This window comes from Podarcis pityusensis (assembly GCF_964106645.2).
Source record: "Podarcis pityusensis genome assembly, chromosome: 9".
NCBI classification, from domain to species: domain Eukaryota; kingdom Metazoa; phylum Chordata; class Lepidosauria; order Squamata; family Lacertidae; genus Podarcis; species Podarcis pityusensis.
The window spans coordinates 7,786,355-7,807,446 of NC_138034.1; the positions used below are offsets into that span (position 1 = coordinate 7,786,355).

General features: G+C 47.4%; 1 protein-coding gene across 3 annotated transcripts in view; it reads right to left on the reverse strand.

Annotated features, from left to right (window-relative positions):
- The window catches only part of FAM184B (family with sequence similarity 184 member B), a 73,313-nt gene extending 54,498 nt beyond the window's left edge, over positions 1-18,815 (reverse strand). For 2 of the 3 annotated variants that reach the window (XM_081019856.1, XM_081019855.1), the window contains exon 1: positions 18,034-18,815. In XM_081019856.1, the coding sequence (XP_080875982.1) occupies positions 18,034-18,174 (141 nt within the window). In that variant the 5' untranslated portion in view covers positions 18,175-18,815. The remainder of the gene's footprint in view (positions 1-18,033) is intronic. The other variant, XM_081019854.1, reaches the window with a different exon arrangement.
- Positions 18,816-21,092: the final 2,277 nt, after the last annotated feature.

A 21,092-nucleotide genomic window follows, 5' to 3' on the forward strand; every position in this document is an offset into this window, starting at 1 on the left:
AATTACCTCCAGGGTGAAACCAAGGCAGGTCCACAAACCCACTCAGTTGAATGCAACTCATAAATCATATACTAGATTGTGATGTAAGAACTTTACTGCTTTCCTAGTCCTAGGCATCAACAATACATGACTGCTGAGCTGTGTTTACCTCTCTAGTCCTCAAGATGTGTTGGCCTGGACTGAGGGCCAGGTAGGATGTACGTTCTGGATGCACTCATCCTGCTTGTTTGGTCGACTCTGGGGTTTTGGCGCTCATCTCGCTTTATTGGCCGAGGGAGCCGGCATACAGCTTCCAGGTCATGTGGCCAGCATGACTAAGCCGCTTCTGGCAAACCAGAGCAGCGCACGGAAACGCCGTTTACCTTCCCACCAGAGCAGTACCTATTTATCTACTTGCACTTTGATGTGCTTTTGAACTGCTAGGTTGGCAGGAGCAGGGACAGAGCAACGGGAGCTCACCCCGTCGTGGGGATTCGAACCGCCGACCTTCTGATCGGCAAGTCCTGGGCTCTGTGGTTTAACCCACAGCGCCACCCGCGTCCCTCCCAGAAATAAATATATACGCAGCCAATATAAAAACAAATCTTTAAAACACCACATTATACAAACACAGTGGTGTTATAGACTTAAGGGGGGACCCCCCAACCCTAGAAATTAATAAATTCTAGGATTTGGGGATATGGATTTAAGTACAAGCCAGTGGCGGAGCGCATGCTTCCGGTGCCCGGTGCAAATGTGCATGGCGCATCCCCAAGGTGGGGCAGGGCAGAGACGGAGCCCGTTGCCCCTCACCGCAGTCCAGCCAAGGAGAGGGGCAGTACTCTCTGCTGCTGACTCCTCCACTGCGCTCCCGGATCAGAGCTTCACACGCTGGAGCCTGCCCAATGGGAGCCTGTTCTGGGGGCACCTGGTGGCACCACCTCCCCCAAATCTGCCCGGGGTGACAGCCCCCACTCCCCGCTATGCCACTGGTATACAAGCTGCAGAGCTCTGTCAGACGGGGAATTCCTGGCCTGGCTTATGGAAACCAGCCTGGCTGGCTTAGTGAAGAGCAAACCTGTTAACATGACAAAAGGTGCTGACAGGCCATAGAGGAGGAATCCTTTGGCCTGGGGAGTCAGATGTTACTAAGGTGATGGGGACAGAAAAAGGCCATTTTAAAGCAAGGGTGCTGGGAAGGAGAAGCAGGAGGAAGAGCCGAGATCCATTTTGGGGGAAGCTGGCGGCAAGTCCCTCTTGAAACGACCATGCTGTAAGATCTGTACTTCCTCCATGCAGACTGAGGGTGTAAATAGGTGAATAAACCATATTTCATGACAGTCTCCTCCATGTATTCCTTTCTCCAAAGGGAGGCAGACCCTGTGTGGGTGCCTGGTACCCCATGGCTCTTGCTACCGCTCGGCAGAGAGAGAGGGGCAGGCACCTGACTTTTGTAACATGATACATTATCAAATGGCAAAGTCACACTTCAGGGAAGGCTTTTGAGCATCACCATATACCTGGAACTACAGTGGTACCTCTGGATGCGAACGGGATCCATTCCGGAGCCCCATTCACATCCTGAATAGAATGTAAGACGCATCTGCGCGGGTCATGTTTTGCCGCTTCCGCGCATGACGCCATTTTGAGCATCTGCGCATGCGCGAGCGGCGAAACTCAGAAGTAACATGCTCCGTTACTTCTGGGTCGCCACGGAGAGTAACTAGAAAAAGCTCAACCTGAAGCACATTTAACCTGAGGTATGACTGTATAAAGAAAATGAGAATAATAATATGTGGAAAGGGCTGGTCGGATACTGGACCTTATCTAGGGAAAATCCAGCAAGTAAAAAACAACAACAATCCCCAAAACTAATGGCCCATGTGCAGATTAAAATCCTGCCTAGAAGCACCCATCACTGATAGATCTGAATCTTCCTGAACTCTCACATGCAAAGGCACACACCTTTAAAGTCTTTGGTGAGGCTGTTCATTCCCTGCTGCTAAATCTTGTACTAAAAGTTATGTGTTCGTCTTGGCAGCATAAAACATGCAGTGGATGGGGCTGGGCAGAGAGATGTTAAGTGATTCTTGGAGAAATGTCCTGATTTATGTTTGTTGTTCCTGTCCCATTAGTCTTGCAGGAATCTGCCGTCAGCACTAAAAGAGCTGTTCCAGCAGCCAGACTCATTAACTGTGTAAAAGGTGTCATGAGAAGGTGCGAGGGAGGATAGAAAATAGAGGAGAAAACCCAAAGAATGAGAAAGCTTTCTGAAAGGCAGCAGGCAGAGATTTATATATATCTTATTTATACCCTACCTTTCTCTCCAGATACTTATATGGTAAGTAGCTAACAGGAACTAAAAGCAGGACAAACATGCATGAATAGTAATCAACATGAGGAGGAGATTAACAGCAATTCAAGGGAAACATCTAGATTACAGGTGTCATTTTTGTATGTGTTGTCATTTTTGTATGTGTATGCGTGTGTAAACATTTATACTATCCTTTTCTGACTTTTTAAAAACAAAAACAACATTTGTTTGCTTGGAAATAATCCCCACTAAGTAACTGGATTGCAGTCATCTATATACCATTTTAGGGACACGGGTGGCGCTGTGGGTTAAACCACAGAGCCTAGGGCTTGCCGATCAGAAGGTCGGTGGTTCGAATCCCCACGACGGGGTGAGCTCCCGTTGCTCAGTCCCTGCTCCTGCCAACCTAGCAGTTCGAAAGCACGTCAAAGTGCAAGTAGATAAATAGGTACCACTCCGGCGGGAAGGTAAACGGCGTTTCCGTGTGCTGTTCTGGTTCGCCAGAAGCGGCTTAGTCATGCTGGCCATGTGACCCGGAAGCTGTACGCTGGCTCTCTTGGCAAATAAAGCGAGATGAGCGCCGCAACCCCAGAGTCTGTCACGAATGAACCTAATGGTCAGGGGGCCCTTTACCATTTACCCAGAAGTCATATTGAACTTAATGGGGCTTACCTCTGAGTATACAGTGTTGCCTCTAGTTGCAGACAGGATCTGTTCTGGAGCTCTGGTCGGATCCCAAGGTTTCCGCAACCAGAGGGACCGCTTCTGCACATGTGTGCATGGCGGTAGAGCGCTTCTGTGCATGCGTGCGGGGTGAAAACCGGAAAAATACTTCCATGTTTGCCGCGTACGTATCCCGAAAGATACGTAACTGGAGGTGAACCCAAGTAGAGGTACGACTGCATATTTCATGGAATCATAGAATTGTAGAGTTGGAAGGGATCACAAATATCATCTAATCCAACCAGTTGCAATGCAGGCATCTTTTGCCCAACGTGGGAATGTGCTGTTAGTTTTTATTGTATTTTATTGTTTTAAAATCCATCTTCAAAGCTGAATGTAGAAAGGTAGGATGGAAATACTCGTATTCGTAATGCATAAATACAGTGGTACCTCGGGTTAAGAACTTAATTCATTCTGGTGGTCTGTTCTTAACCTGAAACTGTTCTTAACCCGAGGTACCACTTTAGCTAATGGAGCCTCCTGCTGCAGCCGCCGAAGCCACGCGATTTCTGTTCTCATCCTGAAGCAAAGTTCTTAACCAGAGGTACTATTTCTGGGTTAGCGGAGTCTGTAACCTGAAGTGTCTGTAACCCGAGGTACCACTGTACCTGGTGGGAAATGGGATCAGTTTCGATCTGACCTGAACATCTTCTGATTATGTACCATGTCAAATGCAGCCCACTGGCTATGTCAAGTAAGTAACTCACCTCCTGGAAGTCACAAATCTCCTGGTCTTGCTACCTGCAACCACGTGGATTTTCTTGACCTCAAGATGAATCGATGGGGAAAGCTTCATCTACTTCATCAGCTTCCTGACAGTAAGAGCTGTTCGACAGTGGAATTTGCTGCCAAGGAGTGTGGTGGAGTCTCCTTCTTTGGAGGTCTTTAAGCAGAGGCTTGACAACCATATGTCAGGAGTGCTCTGATGGTGTTTCCTGCTTGGCAGGGGGTTGGACTCGATGGCCCTTGTGGTCTCTTCCAACTCTATGATTCTATGATTCTATCTGCCTACATGTTCAGACTGCTCTTAAAGGCGCAGCCCATAACCATAGTCCACAGTGGTTGATGTTCATTTACTAGCTTGGCAGCTATTACACAAATTCACATGGAAATTTTATAAATAATCTTTAAACTTCTGCAGATTCCATACGTTTTCCCTGCCTGTTCTGGATCTATATACACAGCAGGAAGAGATGCAGTAAAACATTTTCAGCCTTCCAAAATGTAACCGTTTTGAGTTTTGTCTTGAGTTTTCTGTTGCCCGGTGCCTGGATTGTTCTTTAAATATAGTTGGAGAGACTGGAGCTCAGATGCCAGCTTTGTGTGTTTTTGGTGGCCCTTTATAAAAATGACATCCTCTAGTTAAAAAACCAACAACCTAATTTCACTTTTTCTCTTCTTTTAGCCATTACTGGATTTTTCTTTCTTTCTTTTTTTCACCCCACTTGTCTAAGATTACATGGTCTGGCATTCCTGAGATGCAGAAAGCTCAGGTTTTAATTCCAACATTGTTCTACTGGTCACACAAGGGGATAATCACAAAAGGAATGAAAAGTAGGGCAACAGAATGTCTGTCCTGTGAAATATATAGATGCACTGAACCAGGGGTCAGCAAACTTTTTCAGCAGGGGACCCTCAGACCTTGTGGGGGGCTGGACTATATTTTTTTGGGGGGGGGAGGAATAAACTAATTCCTATGCCCCACAAATAACCCAGAGATGCATTTTAAATGAAAGCACACATTTTGCTCATGTAAAAACACGCTGATTCCCAGACCGTCTGTGGGCCGGATTTAGAAGGCGATTGGGCCGGATCTGGCCCCCGGGCCTTGGTTTGCCTACCCATGCACTAAACCTCAGTGGACTGCCCATTTAAGGGATAGTGAAGGCTGGAAGTGGAAGCAGATTTTACCAGTGATATCAGGAAGGTTTGCTTAGCTAGCTCAGAGATGGAAAGAAGAAAAGATTCCCTACCAGAGAGGAAAAGCAAGCTAAACTGATGGGACTATGCCAAAATGGCAAAGCTGACTGGAAAGCTCACGAACCAAGAGGACAAAAAAGAATGGGATTTAAAAAAAAATTATTTAAGAGACCACTGTAAGCAGATGTAAACATTAGCAGAATTTTAATCTCACTTGTAATGTAACAAATACTATAGATAATATGGATGGATGCAAAATATAGATCAGGCATCCTCAAACTCGACCCTCAGATGTTTTGGGACTACAATTCCCATCATCCCTGACCACTGGTCCTGTTAGCTAGGGATGATGGGAGTTGTAGTCCCAAAACATCTGGAGGGCCAAGTTTAGGGATGCGTGATATAGATTATGGAACAATATGCAGTTGTAAATGATGACAATAGGACCCATGGAAGGGGTGGGGCGAAGTCGTGAGATTCAGAGCAGCAGTCTCTATATATGGATATGCATTTGTATTGTTAGAAACTTATATTTGTAAAATCAATTTTTTTTATTTTTTTTAAAGGAATGTTTTGCTTAGGTTAATTTATAAGTGTCTGGAGGCGGTTGGAGGATGGATGGCGGCTTACAGATTGAGGTTGAATCATGACAAGACAGAAGTACTGTTTGGGGGGGACAGGAGACGGGCGGGTGTGGAGGACTCCCTGGTCCTGAATGGGGTAACTGTGCCCCTGAAGGACCAGGTGCGCAGCCTTGGAGTCATTTTGGACTCACAGGTGTCCATGGAGGCGCAGGTCAATTCTGTGTCCAGGGCAGCTGTCTACCAGCTCCATCTGGTACGCAGGCTGAGACCCTACCTGCCCGCAGACTGTCTCACCAGAGTGGTGCATGCTCTAGTTATCTTTCGCTTGGACTACTGCAATGCGCTCTACGTGGGGCTACCTTTGAAGGTGACCCGGAAACTACAACTAATCCAGAATGCGGCAGCTAGACTGGTGACTGGGAGTGGCCGCTGAGACCATATAACACCGGTCTTGAAAGACCTACACTGGCTCCCAGTACATTTCCGAGCACGATTCAAAGTGTTGGTGCTGACCTTTAAAGCCCTAAATGGCCTCGGTCCAGTATACCTGAAGGAGCATCTCCACCTCCATCATTCTGCCTGGACACTGAGGTCCAGTGCCGAGGGCCTTCTGGCGGTTCCCTCGCTGCGAGAAGCCAAGTTACCGGGAACCAGGCAGAGGGCCTTCTTGGCAGTGGCACCCGCCCTGTGGAATGCCCTCCCACCAGATGTCAAAGAGAAAAATAACTACCAAACTTTTAGAAGACATCTGAAGGCAGCCCTGTTTAGGGAAGCTTTTAATGTTTAATATGTTATTGTACTTTAGGGTTTTGTTGGAAGCCGCCCAGAGTGGCTGGAGTATAAATAATAAATTATTATTATTATTATTTATTAATTGTACTTACCCACCTTTCTTCCAAGGGGCCCATGGTGGCATATGGTACATCAGAGCTTTCCAAACTTTTCATTGTTGGCGACACACTTTTTAAACATGCATCATTTCGCGACACAGTAATTCAGTTTTACTACCAAACCAGAGGTTAAACTAACCCCTTCCCAGCCCCAGAAGGAGTGCGGGCAGCATTCACACAACACACCTAAACACTGCAGCCAACACACTAACATGTCACTACACAGAGTTTGGAAAGCTATGCTATCCTTTTCGCTGAGCCTCTCATCAACCTTTGTGATGCAGGTATGCCATAGACACCCATGGGGAGGTCAGATGAAAAAAGAGGATTGTGTTCTACACTGAAATAGGTTGTGTAGAAGAAGGAATTCTATGCATCTTTTCTATACAAGTAAAGGCGCAGGCGCTCTCGTCATCCTGTCACTCAGAGTGCATCAGAGTGGGGATTTGAACATGAGCCAATCTAGTCCACCACTCCCTTTCCTTTCTGCCTCTTGTTGTATGAAGAAGCCATTAATGAGGATACTCACAGGAAGCTGATGAATGGCTGATGTTAAAGGTAAAGGGACCCCTGACCATTAGGTCCAGTCGTGACCGACTCTGGGGTTGCGGCGCTCACCTCGCTTTATTGGTCGAGGGAGCCGGCGTTTGTCCACAGACAGCTTCCGGGTCAGGTGGCCAGAATGACTAAGCTGCTTCTGGCGAACCAGAGCCGCACACGGAAACGCCGTTTACCTTCCTGCCGCAGCGGTACCTATTTATCTACTGGCACTTTGACATGTTTTCGAACTGCTAGGTTGGCAGGAGCAGGGACCGAGCAACGGGAGCTCACCCCGTCGCAGGGATTCGAACTGCCGATCTTCTGATCGGCAAGTCCTAGGCTCTGTGGTTTAACCCACAGCGCCACCTGTGTCCCTTATGGCTGATGTTAGAGGCAGGGAAAGGAAGATCTCCCAGGTAGAGACAGCAGTATTCCGGATATGTCCCAGAAATTCCGGGCATATGGCAAGCCTAGTCTTAGAGTACAAAAAATGGAAGTCTCTCTGCTGACCTTTCTAAAAGAAGATTCTATCTCACATATCTTGGTGACACTTCAGCTTTTAATGTTCTTGTGCTCAAAACTGAAACTGAAATGACAAAATACCTGCAGAAAGGATTGCAAACTTCTTTACTAATTTAATTCTCTATTTCCTGTATAATTAACTGAACAAAAGTGGTCCACGAAGCAAAGCAGAAATGCATTGGATGCCATAAACCTGATTTATAAGGGTAACCGAAGGCTCTAAGTGTAATTGCAGGAGGCTTTCGAAAGATCAATATACTACAATATAGTAAATGATGTGAAAGCATTTTTGGAGGATCCTAGAAGAGAGCAAATACCAGATGATTTCCTATTTATTTTTACTCGCCCCGTTAGTCAGAACAAAAGAATTCTTAGGGAAGCTCTCAAGCCTTTTTGTACGATGAACTAAACATGTATTGATAACCATTTGTTGTCCTACACACCAGCAAAATAAATATGTGGAAATTTAAGGTTTGGGAGATGGACATGTTAACTTCACTGAAAATTCAGTTTGTTCTTTGTTCTAAAGAATAAGTAATCCCACTCCAAGGAACCAGGACAGTTAACAATACAGAACAATCATTAATTAGAGAAATTGTAACTAATTTCAAGCACTGGAAATGAAGTTTTCACAGTGCTCTTTCAACAGTGTTAATTGATTGTTTTTATTGTTCTGTTGTATATCTTACTGTTTTAATTTACACTGTAAACTGCTCTCAGCTAAACATTATGAAGTGGCGTTTAAATTTCTTAAGTAAATAAAACTTGGCGTACTTCTGTACTGTCTTTTTTTGGGGTGAGATTCAATCACATATTGGCAAATTTAGATTGCTGCTTTCAGGCACACATTATTAAATACTGCATCTTGATGAGTTTTCTCCCAAACAAGCTTTGATCTGAATTGGAAAAAATAATGACCTAGTTGCATTTTAAGCCAGCGTTGTGTACGCAGCCCATGTGTGGAAAGAATTGTGGCCTTAGAAGGCAATCTTGCATTATACTGACCATAGCTGTCAACTTTTCCCTTTTCTTGCGAGGAATCCTATTCGGAATAAGGGAATTTCCCTTAAAAAAGGGAAAACGTTGACAGCTATGATACTGACGGACCTGGAAATAACATTCAGTGAGATAAACAATTTGTGTTTTCAAATAAATGAACTTAGGATGTAAGGGCATGGATACTTAAAAGACGGATTTGCACAACAAATGGAAGAACTTGACATTTTCGCGATTATTCTAGACCAAAGGGAAAATCAAAAATGCAAATGATGCTCGGCTTGGTTTTCTATGTTTGTGACCTAAACTCACCACATGTTATGCAAAGGAGATTAGTTGTGATCTGTGGTCCTTGGTGCACTTTGCCGAATTGGGGTGCCAAGCTTTCGGTTAGCTTTTCAAGCGTAGCATGCGAAGTTTGACACACAACTTCCTCTAACAACAATAAAAACCGATAATCTCATTATCCATGTACTGGTTTCTCTAATGGGTCCATAAATTATGTATTCCAAAGAATCAAGGAAATTCAGAGCTCAGGAGAAAGGCAAAGATAACTTGCTTTTGAGATTCCGTTCATCTAGGAAACGCACAGCCTGCTGCTTCAAGCTTCATTAACTCCCTTATTTGTCTGCTCCTCCTTCGAAACAGCTGCACGCACAGAGACTTCTGCTGCTAGGCCCTGTCTGTGCATGGATATTGCCAGCACACTTGTCTTCTCTCTAATCTCTGCTTGCTCTGTGTCTCCGCTTTCCACCACTTTCCTCTGCTACCGTATTTTTCGCTCTATAGGACCCACTTTTCCCCCTCCAAAAATTAAGGGGAAATGTGTGTGCATCCTGTGGAGCGAATGCAGGCTCCTTGGCTTCAGCGATAGCAACGCGAAGCCTCCAAAGTGCAGAGGGAGCGCTCCCTCCGCGCTCCGGAGGCTTCGCGTTGCTATTGCTGAAGCCTGGAGAGTGAGAGGGGTCGGTGCACACGAACCCCTCTTGCTCTCCAGGTTTCAGGGATACCCGCCTGAAGGGTTCCTTTTGCTGAAGCCGGGAAAGCAAGACTCTCCTGGCTTTAGCAGAGAGGGAGAACTGCACAGCGCCCCTTCAGCCAAGTGGGAGGAGAAATGGAAGGGGCCCCGTTTCTCCTGCCGCTTCGCTGAAGGGGCGCTGAGCAAAGAGTGGGAGAATTTTCCCCCCTTGTTCTCCCCCTCTAAAACAATGTGCGTCCTATGGTTGGGTGCGTCCTATAGAGCGAAAAATACAGTATTTACTCAGGGTCAAAACAGGTGTGGCATGAAACGTGTGAATGCATGGAAGGTGTCTTGTCTTGGACTTGTGGTGTCGGGTTTAACCCTCTGCGCCACCCACCATGTTCTGCATTGGGTCAACCACCCTTCTTCTCTCCCTCCCCAGAAGCACCAGTGACCTGCTGTGCTGGGAAGCTAGGAGAGCGATGGCACCCCACCTGTGGTTCCTCACAGCCACTACTGTGATGACATATGGGTTATTGGACTGGGATTGTGTGGGATGTATCACCACTGAAGCAGTCAAATACAACATTTCCTGTTGCCCAGAGTGGACACACAGGGGAATGTTGCTCCAGACACGGAGAACTTTCTGTCATACCTGCTCTGGATTATCCTCCCCCTGTGTGTGGCCAGGTAGATGGGCGTGACCCTGGCAGACACTATAAAAGGGCTAGTCATGCAGCCATCTTCTTCTTTTGCCATCCTCCTCTCTGCTGGCTCTTAGCCATCAGCACATGGCTCATCCTTACAGAGGATGGAAGTCACAAGGTAGAAAGTCTGAGGCTCAGACTTCTTTTCTCTACAAATGAAACTGTAACCACAAGATTAAAGCCTGCCTTCAGAATACAGTGGTAAAAGGTAAAGGTAAAGGGACCCCTGACCATTAGGTCCAGTCATGGCCGACTCTGGGGTTGCTGCGCTCATCTCGCTTTATTGGCCGAGGGAGCCGGTGTACATCTTCCGGGTCATGTGGCTAGCATGACTAAGCCGCTTCTGGCGAACCAGAGCAGCGCACGGAAACGCCATTTACTTTCCCACCGGAGTGGTACCTATTTATCTACTTGCACTTTGACATGCTTCGCCACTCACGCATGCGCACAAGCGCCAAATCGCGCCACGCACCTGTGCAAATACAGCGCTTCAGGTTGCGCTCTTTTCCTGTTGCGAATGGGCCTCCGGAACAGATTCCATTCGCAACCAGAGGTACCACTGTAATTTCTTGGAGCTGCCCTGGTCCTGAAATCTGCCCTGGGGTAGGTTAAAAATCCCACAGACTGAAGAACATCCAGGAATATCCTGGTCAGTGCTTTTGTGGGACCTTCTGCTGCCTCAGGGAGGCCCAGCAAGGCCCTCTGCCATCACAGATATATATCATGATATATCAAGATATTTAGCCGGTAATATATCGTGAGGTTGAAAACGGGCTATTGCCCAGCCCCAATTTCCACTATTGATTATATTGTACTACTGCACTGATAGCTTTATGTGTTAACTAGCTTATTCCTGAAGATTGCAGGGTGTGTGTCTGTGTGTGCGCGCGTTTCCTTTAGACGTTTTAGCTTTCCTTGCTTGCTGATAACAGTTATGTGTTTTGGCAGTTGGACAGATGGTTGTTCACAGAAGGTGGCACAGTTCTACTGAATGAGTCTTGGGCAGATGGAGGTATAGGAAAAGCAGACAAGGGAAAGGAGATCTAAATTGGGGTGGGGATTGAGATACTGCAAATTAATTAATAAAGCTGTAAGCGTGAGGAGCACCTGTCTCCCAATAAACACCTGCCTGGAAGTGCCACTAGGTACAGTGGTACCTTGGGTTAAGAACGTAATTCGTTCCAGAGGTCCGTTCTTAACCTGAAACTGTTCTTAACCTGAAGCACAACTTTAGCTAATGGGGCCTCCCACTGCTGCCGTGCCGCTGGAGCACGATTTCTGTTCTCATCCTGAAGCAAATAGTACCCGAGGTACTATTTCTGGGTTAGCGGAGTCTGTAACCTGAAGCATCTGTAACCCAAGGTACCACTGTATTATGGGCAGGGAGCTCTGGTGAAGAAGAAGAAGAAGAAGAAGAAGAAGAAGAAGAAGAAGAAGAGTTTGGATTTGATATCCTGCTTTATCACTACCCTAAGGAGTCTCAAAGCAGCTAACAAGCTCCTTTCCCTTCCTCCCCCACAACAAACACTCTGTGAGGTGAGTGAGGCTCAGAAAAGTGTGACTAGCCCAAGGTCACCCAGCAGCTGAATGTGGAAGAGCGGGGAATCGAACCCGGTTCACCGGATTATGAGTCCCCTGCTCTTAACCACTACACTGTCTTATTTTACACATTTCCTACTCTCTTTCCCGGTGCCCTGCTTAACAGTTTGCTGGCTTTTGATATTTGCACTTGAGGATGGGCCAAAGAGACAGAAGAGGGATTCTGTTAGTCTCACCCACCGTACAGTAGCCTCCTTGCCTGAGCATGGGACTTACTGTTTCAGGGCAGTTCAACATCCATGCTGTTCAACTAAGCTACATTTTACTGCCTGTGCAATCTTTCTGACTAATGTATGGAAAAGCGCATGAACCTGACCTTTGGAGTGTTTGTAAGTAAACCCATCTTTTAACTTATCAAATCTGTGGTCTTTTCCTTTGCTGGGGGAGAAAGGAAACTTTGGAAGGAGCTTGGAAGGGCATATTCTAAAGGTCTAACAGCCTATATTTCCATGCTTTGCTTTGATGCATATTTTTGTGGGTTTTAAATTTCTGCTGGAGTTCTCTCACCAAAGACTTCTTGCCCAAAACTTGGATCTTGGCATCCAGGAATTAAGCTTTCTATACTTCCCATCACCTCCTGGCAAATAGAAGGGGAAGAAATGGAGGCAGTGAGAGATTTTACTTTCTTGGGCTCCATGATCACTGCAGTTGGTGACAGCAGTCACGAAATTAAAAGACGCCTGCTTCTTGGGAGAAAAGCAATGACAAACCTATACAGCATCTTAAAAAGTAGAGACATCACCTTGCCAACAAAGGTCCATATAGTTAAAGCTATGGTTTTCCCAGTAGTGATGTATGGAAGTGAGAGCTGGACCATAAAGAAGGCTGATCGCCGAAGAATTGATGCTTTTGAATTATGGTGCTGGAGGAGACTCTTGAGAGTCCCATGGACTGCAAGAAGAACAAACCTATCCATTCTGAAGGAAATCAGCCCTGAGTGCTCACTGGAAGGACAGATCGTGAAGCTGAGGCTCCAATACTTTGGACACCTCATGAGAAGAGAAGACTCCCTGGAAAAGACCCTGATGTTGGGAAAGATGGAGGGCACAAGGAGAAGGGGACGACAGAGGACGAGATGGTGGGACAGTGTTCTCGAAGCTACCAGCATGAGTCTGACCAAACTGCGGGAGGCAGTGGAAGACAGGAGTGCCTGGCGTGCTCTGGTCCATGGGGTCACGAAGAGTCGGACACGACTAAATGACTAAACAACAACATACTTCGTTTTGCACCAGCACCATGTCGACAAAGAAATTTTATCACATGGGAAATCTCAGAAAGGTGAAGGTAAAAAAATGCTGCAATGAAGAGTTTCGATTACTCTGGAATAATTTGTGGTGGGCATGGCGTTGCTGTTTCAAATGTGACTGCCTTTCTATGTGTGGTTGCTGCTGTTGTTCCCTTTAAAGCAGCTGTGGTCGTGAAGAGGGCTCTAATTTGGATCAGGGCAAGGGTGCCCTACCTGCCTCAGCCCTACTCAGCCTTCAGTGCCAAGATTTTGTCCCTCCATAACAACAACAAAATATGACTTTAGCTAAACTTATACACACACTCATCCTGATGGAAGCATTGAGTTAGGCTATCTGCTTGCAAACTCGCCTTATAGTCTGGTGAACGAGACACCAGGATGCAGGTTTATAATGAAATTAATACTTCACCCGGCCAATCTGACATCCTTTAAAATATCCCATCAGTAGTTATTAATAGCTGTCACTGATCCTGTGTGACATTTCTGATTACAGCCTTCCTCCCCTGGAATCTCAAAGGCCTTTACATATATCCTAGCAAAATGCCTAGCAGGTGGGTTTTTTACAGAGGGAAGGCTTGCATATTGCAAGGATCCTACAAAGTACATCGCAGTTCTGCGCAACCTACAAAGAAGGACACATTGCCTTCCTTTTGGGGATCTCTCTCAGCAGGTATCCAGCCCATCAAATATCAGGGAAGCAGGAAGTTTCCCTCCCAAATGCATTGCTTAAAGTTTCATTGGGATGAGGGTGGCGCTGTGGGTTAAACCACAGAGCCTAGGACTTGCCGATCAGAAGGTCAGCGGTTTGAATCCCCACGACGGGGTGAGCTCCTGTTGCTCGGTCCCTGCTCCTGCCAACCTAGCAGTTTGAAAGCACATCAAAGTGCAAGTAGATAAATAGGTACCGCTCCGGTGAGAAGGTAAACGGCGTTTCCGTGCGCTGCTCTGGTTTCGTCAGAAGCAGTTTAGTCATGCTGGCCACATGACCCAGAAAAACTGTCTGTGGACAAACGTCGGCTCCCTCGGCCAGCAAAGTGAGATGAGCGCAACATTAGGTCCAGTCATGGCCGACTCTGGGGTTGCGGCGCTCATCTCGCTTTATTCAGCTTCCGGCTCATGTGGCCAGCATGACTAAGCTGCTTCTGGTGAACCAGAGCAGCGCACGGAAACGCCGTTTACCTTCCCGCCAGAGTGGTACCTATTTATCTACTTGCACTTTGACGTGCTTTCGAACTGCTAGGTGGGCAGGAGCAGGGACCGAGCAATGGGAGCTCACCCCGTCGTGGGGATTCGAACCGCCAACCTTCTGATCAGCAAGTCCTAGGCTTTGTGGTTTAACCCACAGCACCACCCGTGTCCCTTTACCTTTAGTTTAACCACAGCATGTGGTGAAAGGGCTGCATGATGGTCAAAAGGCCACACTCTCTAGGCACTTTCTAGCTCTGTGTTTTAAAGCACCACGTCCAGCTGCTTCCCTTAGAACGGTGATGTGTTCTTTACAGACCTATAAACTTTAACTAACCGTGTATTTGGCCATTTAGCTCATGTTTCCTGTAGAATCAAGGTTTATTCATGTGTGAAGTTTGTGCATCCATGCATATAGATGGAACTATTACAAAACACATACTTGGTCTTCTGAAAACGTATAAAAACTCACTCGCGTATACATTTCTACGTACTGTGTATTATCCATGCACAAAACACATGGTTTGTCATTATTAAGGCATGAGTGGAAATCACAAGCAGCAGATCACAGAAGTATGCGATGTTCACATCCCTGAGCCGTAAACATCTAAATAGGGTTGTTGTTTTCGCTTTTGCATATTCATGACAAAAACTAAACTTAAGAATAGAGTTGCTTGTGTGGAAACTGGAACCTCCATTTTTGAGTGCGCACACATAAAAGCCTTCTGAAAATTACAGGTCACATACTACCTACAGACCATCAATAGTAAAAAGCTCCTTTTAAAACTGATCACAAGCAGCTAAATTATATGTTGTGTGTAATTAAATGTTGTGGAACATAACTGAAAACCTTCCTATGTTCCATCAATTGCAGAGTATGGGATATGGTTCTTAGGGTGTGGGGGAAAGTAACTAAGCAGGTATGAATATCAAAATGCCTACAAAAGTGTAACAATTTTTTAGTCCCATTTCTAGCACACCCAGACCAAAATGAGTACAGTCGTACCTTGGTTTTCAAACAGCTTAGTTCTCGAATGTTTTGGCTCCCGAATGCCACAAACCTGGAAGTGACTGTTCCGGTTTGTGAACTATTTTTGGAAGCCGAACGCCCGACGGGGCTTCTGTGGCTTCTGATTGGCTGCAGGAGCTTCCTGCAGCCAATCAGAAGCTGCTCTTTGGTTTCCGAATGTTTTGGAAGTTGAACGGACTTCCGGAATGGATACCGTTCGACTTCCAAGGTACGACTGTATTCAGTAGGGAGGTCAGAGCTTTGTGGTATATAAAAACACTTACATGCTACAAGGTTGCTGTTAGCAAGATTGTGTATCCATGGCTGAATTAATTGACAGGTATGTTTTATTTTCTACTGAGATGAAGGGACAATGTTTCAATGGCACCCATGTGGGATTTTTGGAGAGGAGATGGTATGGGATGAAAAGGTCAAACCACTCTTTCTTCATGCTGAAATCCTGATATTCATCCTCACAAATGCTATTTCTATTAAAATGCAAGAAGCCCCAGGGAATCTCAAATGGTAAATATATCCTTTAGTCTGGTCCACTGAGCAGTTGAATTCTCTCTTACGGGAGTTAGAACCCACAAGTAAGCGTAGAATTAAAGGACAGGCTGATAAAATATTTGAAATGTGCTGATCTTGTTCAGTTCCATATTCAGGCAGAAACTACCACCCACAAACCAGATCTATTAAGTTAATTAGCATGGACTATAATCAAGCAATATTTTCATAAGCAGAAACAGCAAGGCTAAGCATTTTTTGTTTTTTTAAATAGATAAATTTGAGGGGCAGTGCAAAAAAAGATAGAAAACACAACTTTTTTCTTTATAAATGATATATTAATTATACTTTGCATTGAGCTAGGAGACAAATAAAATGGTGGGAGAGAGGAAGACTATTCACTAAAATATATTATAATATACTATATTAACTACGGTAAATGTCCAGTAAAAAACTGAATCACTCTTTTCAGTTCACAAATGTCTTGCAAGTTCTTCAAGAAGTGTAACATATTAAAATGGTAGCATCTCCTTCAGGGCACTCCCAAATACCTGTGTTAAAATAGCATATTTTATTCACATAAGGTAAGGCGATTCATGTATTAGTGGTGTCTATGCCCAGGACCAGGGACGCGGGTGGTGCTATGGGTTAAACCACAGAGCCTATGGCATGCCGATCAGAAGGTCAGCAATTCGAATCCCCGTGACAGGGTGAGCTCCCGTTGCTCGGTCCCAGCTCCTGCCAACCTAGCAGTTTGAAAGCACGTCAAAGTGCAAGTAGATAAATAGGTACCACTCCGGCGGGAAGGTAAACGGCGTTTCCGTGCGCTGCTCTGGTTCGCCAGAAGCGGCTTAGTCACGGTGGCCACATGACCTGGAAGCTTTACGCTGGCTCCCTCAGCCAATAAAGCGAGATGAGCGCCGCAACCCCAGAGTCGGTCACGACTCGACCTAATGGTCAGGGGTCCCTTTACCTTTACCTTTATGCCCAGGACCAATTCTTCTCCACCAAGAACCAGAACTGTTGCTGTGGAGACGACAAGATCTCACAGCTATGATATACTGCAGATCTCCTGCCCAGAATCTATTGTGCAAAATGAAAATGAAACCGAAACACCAAGAGAAAACCCTGCTATTTTCGATTCTCAAGTTTTCTTCTCCACCACCGCAAGATTCACTTCTTGATGTGCTTTACTGTGTTAGGCTGCAAGCATTGGGCCAATAAGAAGATACAGCTGCATCACTCTGCCTGTCCTGCTGCCCTCACCAAGCCTCTGAGAAAGCTCGCTGCTATCATCTGCCACCAGGGCCGGTCCAAGGCATTTTGGCGCCTGAGGCAACAACCCCCAAAATGGTGCCCCCTCCCTGCCAGGGAGAAAGGGATGAGCAAATCTCTACATTAGGAACAAGTGGACAAGAAAGACTGATGTTGGGATCTGCTGCCCCAGGGGTCCTGCCGCCTGAAGCGGTCACCTCACCAGGCCCCTTGGGTGGGCCGGCCCTGCGGCCACCTTGAAAACCTACTCCGTTGCTGCACCCTGAAACAGAATACAGTGGTACCTCGGGTTACAGACGCTTCAGGTTACAGACTCCGCTAACCCAGAAATAGTGCTTCAGGTTAAGGACTTTGTTTCAGGATGAGAACAGAAATCGTGCTCCGGCGGCGCAACAGCAGCAGGAGGCCCCATTAGCTAAAGTGGTGCTTCAGGCTAAGAACAGTTTCAGGTTAAGAACGGACCTCTGGAACGAATTAAGTACTTAACCCGAGGTACCACTGTATTTCTATTAAACATTCTATTTCCTCATTTGCGCCCTTATCCCGACTGAAAGGACAAGTTCTCCGTTCTCTCCACGACAGCTACAGGTTTACAGGCAACATCCAATATTAGCACTGCAAAAAAAAAGCAAAAGCAAAACTTCCCTGGCGGTTTGTTGAAGATCGACTCCACCACGTCGTTAAAAGCAGGGCTAATTTCACCATGCAACCTGCAACCAGCGCTGGCTGCTGCTTTCCCCCCATTGTTTTAAATCGCTAGACTAGAGAGGATGGAGGCGGTCAGGCGTCCAAGACCCCAAGGGGGAAATCACTAGACTCTTGGAGAGAGTTGCGGGGGTACCCCTAGGGTCATCTAGTCCAACCCGCTGCCATGCAAGGATCTCTCTCTCTCTCGAACCCACGACCCTGCGATGAAGAGTCTCGCGCACTCCCAACGGAAACGAAAGTTTCTAGGCGTTTCCCTTCCTTGGGAGATGGGAAGCACACGCGTAAACTTCTCCTTGCCTGCAGCAGCAGCTGCCAGGGACCCTCAACACACACACACCCCGTATTGTATTGTATTTATTTATTTTTACCTTGGTGAGCTGGGCGATCTTCTTGCACATTTTCACCTGCAGGTCCGGGTCGCTTTCCTCCGACGCGCTGCGCGCAGGACGCGCTCCCGGAGCCCCGTTGCAAGTCCGGGGCTGGGGGATTTGGCTGGCGCCGGAAGCCATCCGGAAAAATCTCTCCGCGTGTTGCGATCGCCTTGTCGTGCCACACACACACACACACACACACAGCCTTTCCTCGCTAGCTAGAAAATAAAAGAAGCACGGGGAGCCCTCAATTTCCAATTGCGCCTCGCATGCCGGCTAAGCTTCCCTGCTGCGCCCGATCCACAACACAAGGAAGCCGCGCGCAAGGAGAAGGCGAGCACCCCACGCGCGCGCCCGCCCACCCACTCCTCCGCCCGTTGATCGTGGCCCTCCCCTCTCGGCGAAGGGATCGGCCTCCGCCCCCGAGAGATGAGACCACGCGGGCGGGATGCTGCGCATTCCCTGGCGGAGACGCCGAGCCGCTTGCCCGCCTCCGGAGAAGAAGGAGCGAAAAAAGGATGCAGCCGCGCCGAATTAAACCCAGGAGAGAGTGAGTTTGTCTGGCGCAGCGTCCCGCTTCGACGGTGACCGGGCGGAGACGTCCAGGATCCTGCCCACCCCGCTTGGGTTCCCAGCAGCACCACTCCTTCAACGCCTCCGCGCGCCGAGGTTGCCTACGGCTCGGTGATGCGCGCCCTGGATCTCGGCCTTTTCTGCCTCCTCGGAAGCTGCTGGGCAACTTCTGGCAGCAAATGATCCCATCGCTTAATAGCGCAGGGGAGAGACACTTTCAGCAGCAGGCAAGGCAAAATGCAGCCAAATGAGACTTTGGGTTTGGGGCTTGGCTACCAATTGGTGGATGGGACGAGGGTGGCACCGTGGGTTAAACCACAGAGCCTAGGACTGGCCGATCAGAAGGTCGGCGGTTCGTATCCCCGCGACGGGGTGAGCTCGGTCCCTGCTCCTGCCCACCTAGCAGTTTGAAAGCACATCAAAGTGCAAGTAGATAAATAGGTACCGCTCCGGCGGGAAGGTAAACGGCGTTTCCGTGCGCTGCTCTGGTTCGCCAGAAGCGGCTTAGTCATGCTAGCCACATGACCCGGAAGCTGTACGCCGGCTCCCTCGGCCAGTAAAGTGAGATGAATGCCACAACCCCAGAGTCGGTCATGACTGGACCTAATGATCAGGGGTCCCTTTACCAATTGGTGGTATTCAGGACAATATAAAGGAGCAGGTGGTGCTGTGATCTAAATCACTGAGCCTCTTGGGCCTGCCGATCAGAAGGTCAGTGGTTTGAATCCCCGCGACGGAGTGAGCTCCCGTTGCTCTGTCCCAGCTCCTGCCAACCTAGCAGTTCGAAAGCATGCCTGTGCAAGTAGATAAATGGGTACCGCTGCAGCGGGAAGGTAAACGGCATTTCTGTGAACTCTGGCTTCCGTCATGGTGTTCCGTTGTGCCAGAACCGCTCTAGTCATGCTGGCCACATGACCTGGAAAGCTGTCTGTGGGCAACTGCCGGCTCCCTCAGCCTGCAGCAAGATGGAACACCACATCCCATAGTTGCCTTTGAATGGACCTAGGGGTCCTTTACTACCACCTCCGCAACACCTTCCAGGGTGCCGTTACAGCCTCGCAGGCTGCCACCGCTCTTGCTGCCCCTCCTGTTGCTGCCAGGTGGACTCGCAGGCCACCACCGCCAGGCCTTGCAGGTTGTTGCCACTACTGCCAACACATACTGCAGTTATGGCAAGCTGTTTCTGCCACTACTGCTTCTGCATCCTAGCAGGCTTCTGCCTGGCAGTCCCAGATTATTTATATTCACTATGACTTATCGCTGTCCTTTGGATTGTCCTGAACACCACCATTTGGTAAAGGTAAAGGTAAAGGGACCCCTGACCACTAGGTCCAGTCGTGGCCGACTCTGGGGTTGTGGCGCTCATCTCGCTTTATTGGCCGAGGGAGCCGGCATACAGCTTCCGGGTCATGTGGCCAGAATGACTAAGCCGCTTCTGGCAAACCAGAGCAGCACACGGAAACGCCGTTTACCTTCCCGCCGCTGCGGGGATTCGAACTGCCGACCTTCTGATTGGCAAGTCCTAGGCTCTGTGGTTTAACCCACAGCACCATCTACGTCCCTTACCATTTGGTAGCCAAGCCCAAAACCAAAGTCCTGTTTCGATGCGTTTTGGCTTGCCTGCTGATGAAACTGAGTGTGTGATGACTGATAATATTGTCATTTATCCGTTTTAGACCCCTAAATAGTAGCTGTTGCCAGGACATTGTCCTGTTCGCCTCTGTATAACCATCCTTATTTCATACATTGTGATAGATTGCAATATTTAGCTGGTGATAACATTGCAGTGTTTAGCTGGTGAGTTACCGCGATGTTGAAACCCAGAATCGCCTAGCCCTTACACACATTGTGATGCGCGATATATTGCCAGCTCCAATATTATGAATCAGTTATTACAATATGAACTTCAAACCGGTGTTGGACGATATATTGATATATTGCTATATTGCCCAGCCCTAGTTAGAAGCATAGCGTTGGAAGGGACCCTGAGGGTCATCTAGTCCAACCCCCTGCAATGCAGGAGTCTTTTGCTCGAACCCACAACCAACTGAGCTACCCTGGAAATGAATGTTGTTTAGAAAAAGAGAGAAGGTTGCACGTGTTTGAGAATTTAACTCTTCTAAAAAATAAAAATGCTGTCTTCTTAAGCAAAAAGCGCTTTATTTATTTTGGAGGCGGGCTGGATTTTCCACAATAAGGAACTCAGGTGTGCTGGAAAAACACCCCCCCCCCCATACACACACCCCACCACCAAGACTGGAGGATGTGAAGGTTAATGTCCATGCATCACTTTTGTCTGCAATCGTTCAGCCGTCAATGGATTCCAACAGAAGTCCCAATGAAAAATGGGCTGTCCAATCCACGGCTGCCACATTGTCAAGTTCTTACCAGCATCGTGGACGGTTGCAGTCCCCTGTGCATCTATGTGGACAATCTACCACAGTGACCTCAGTACAGTGGTACCTTGGGTTAAGAACTTAATT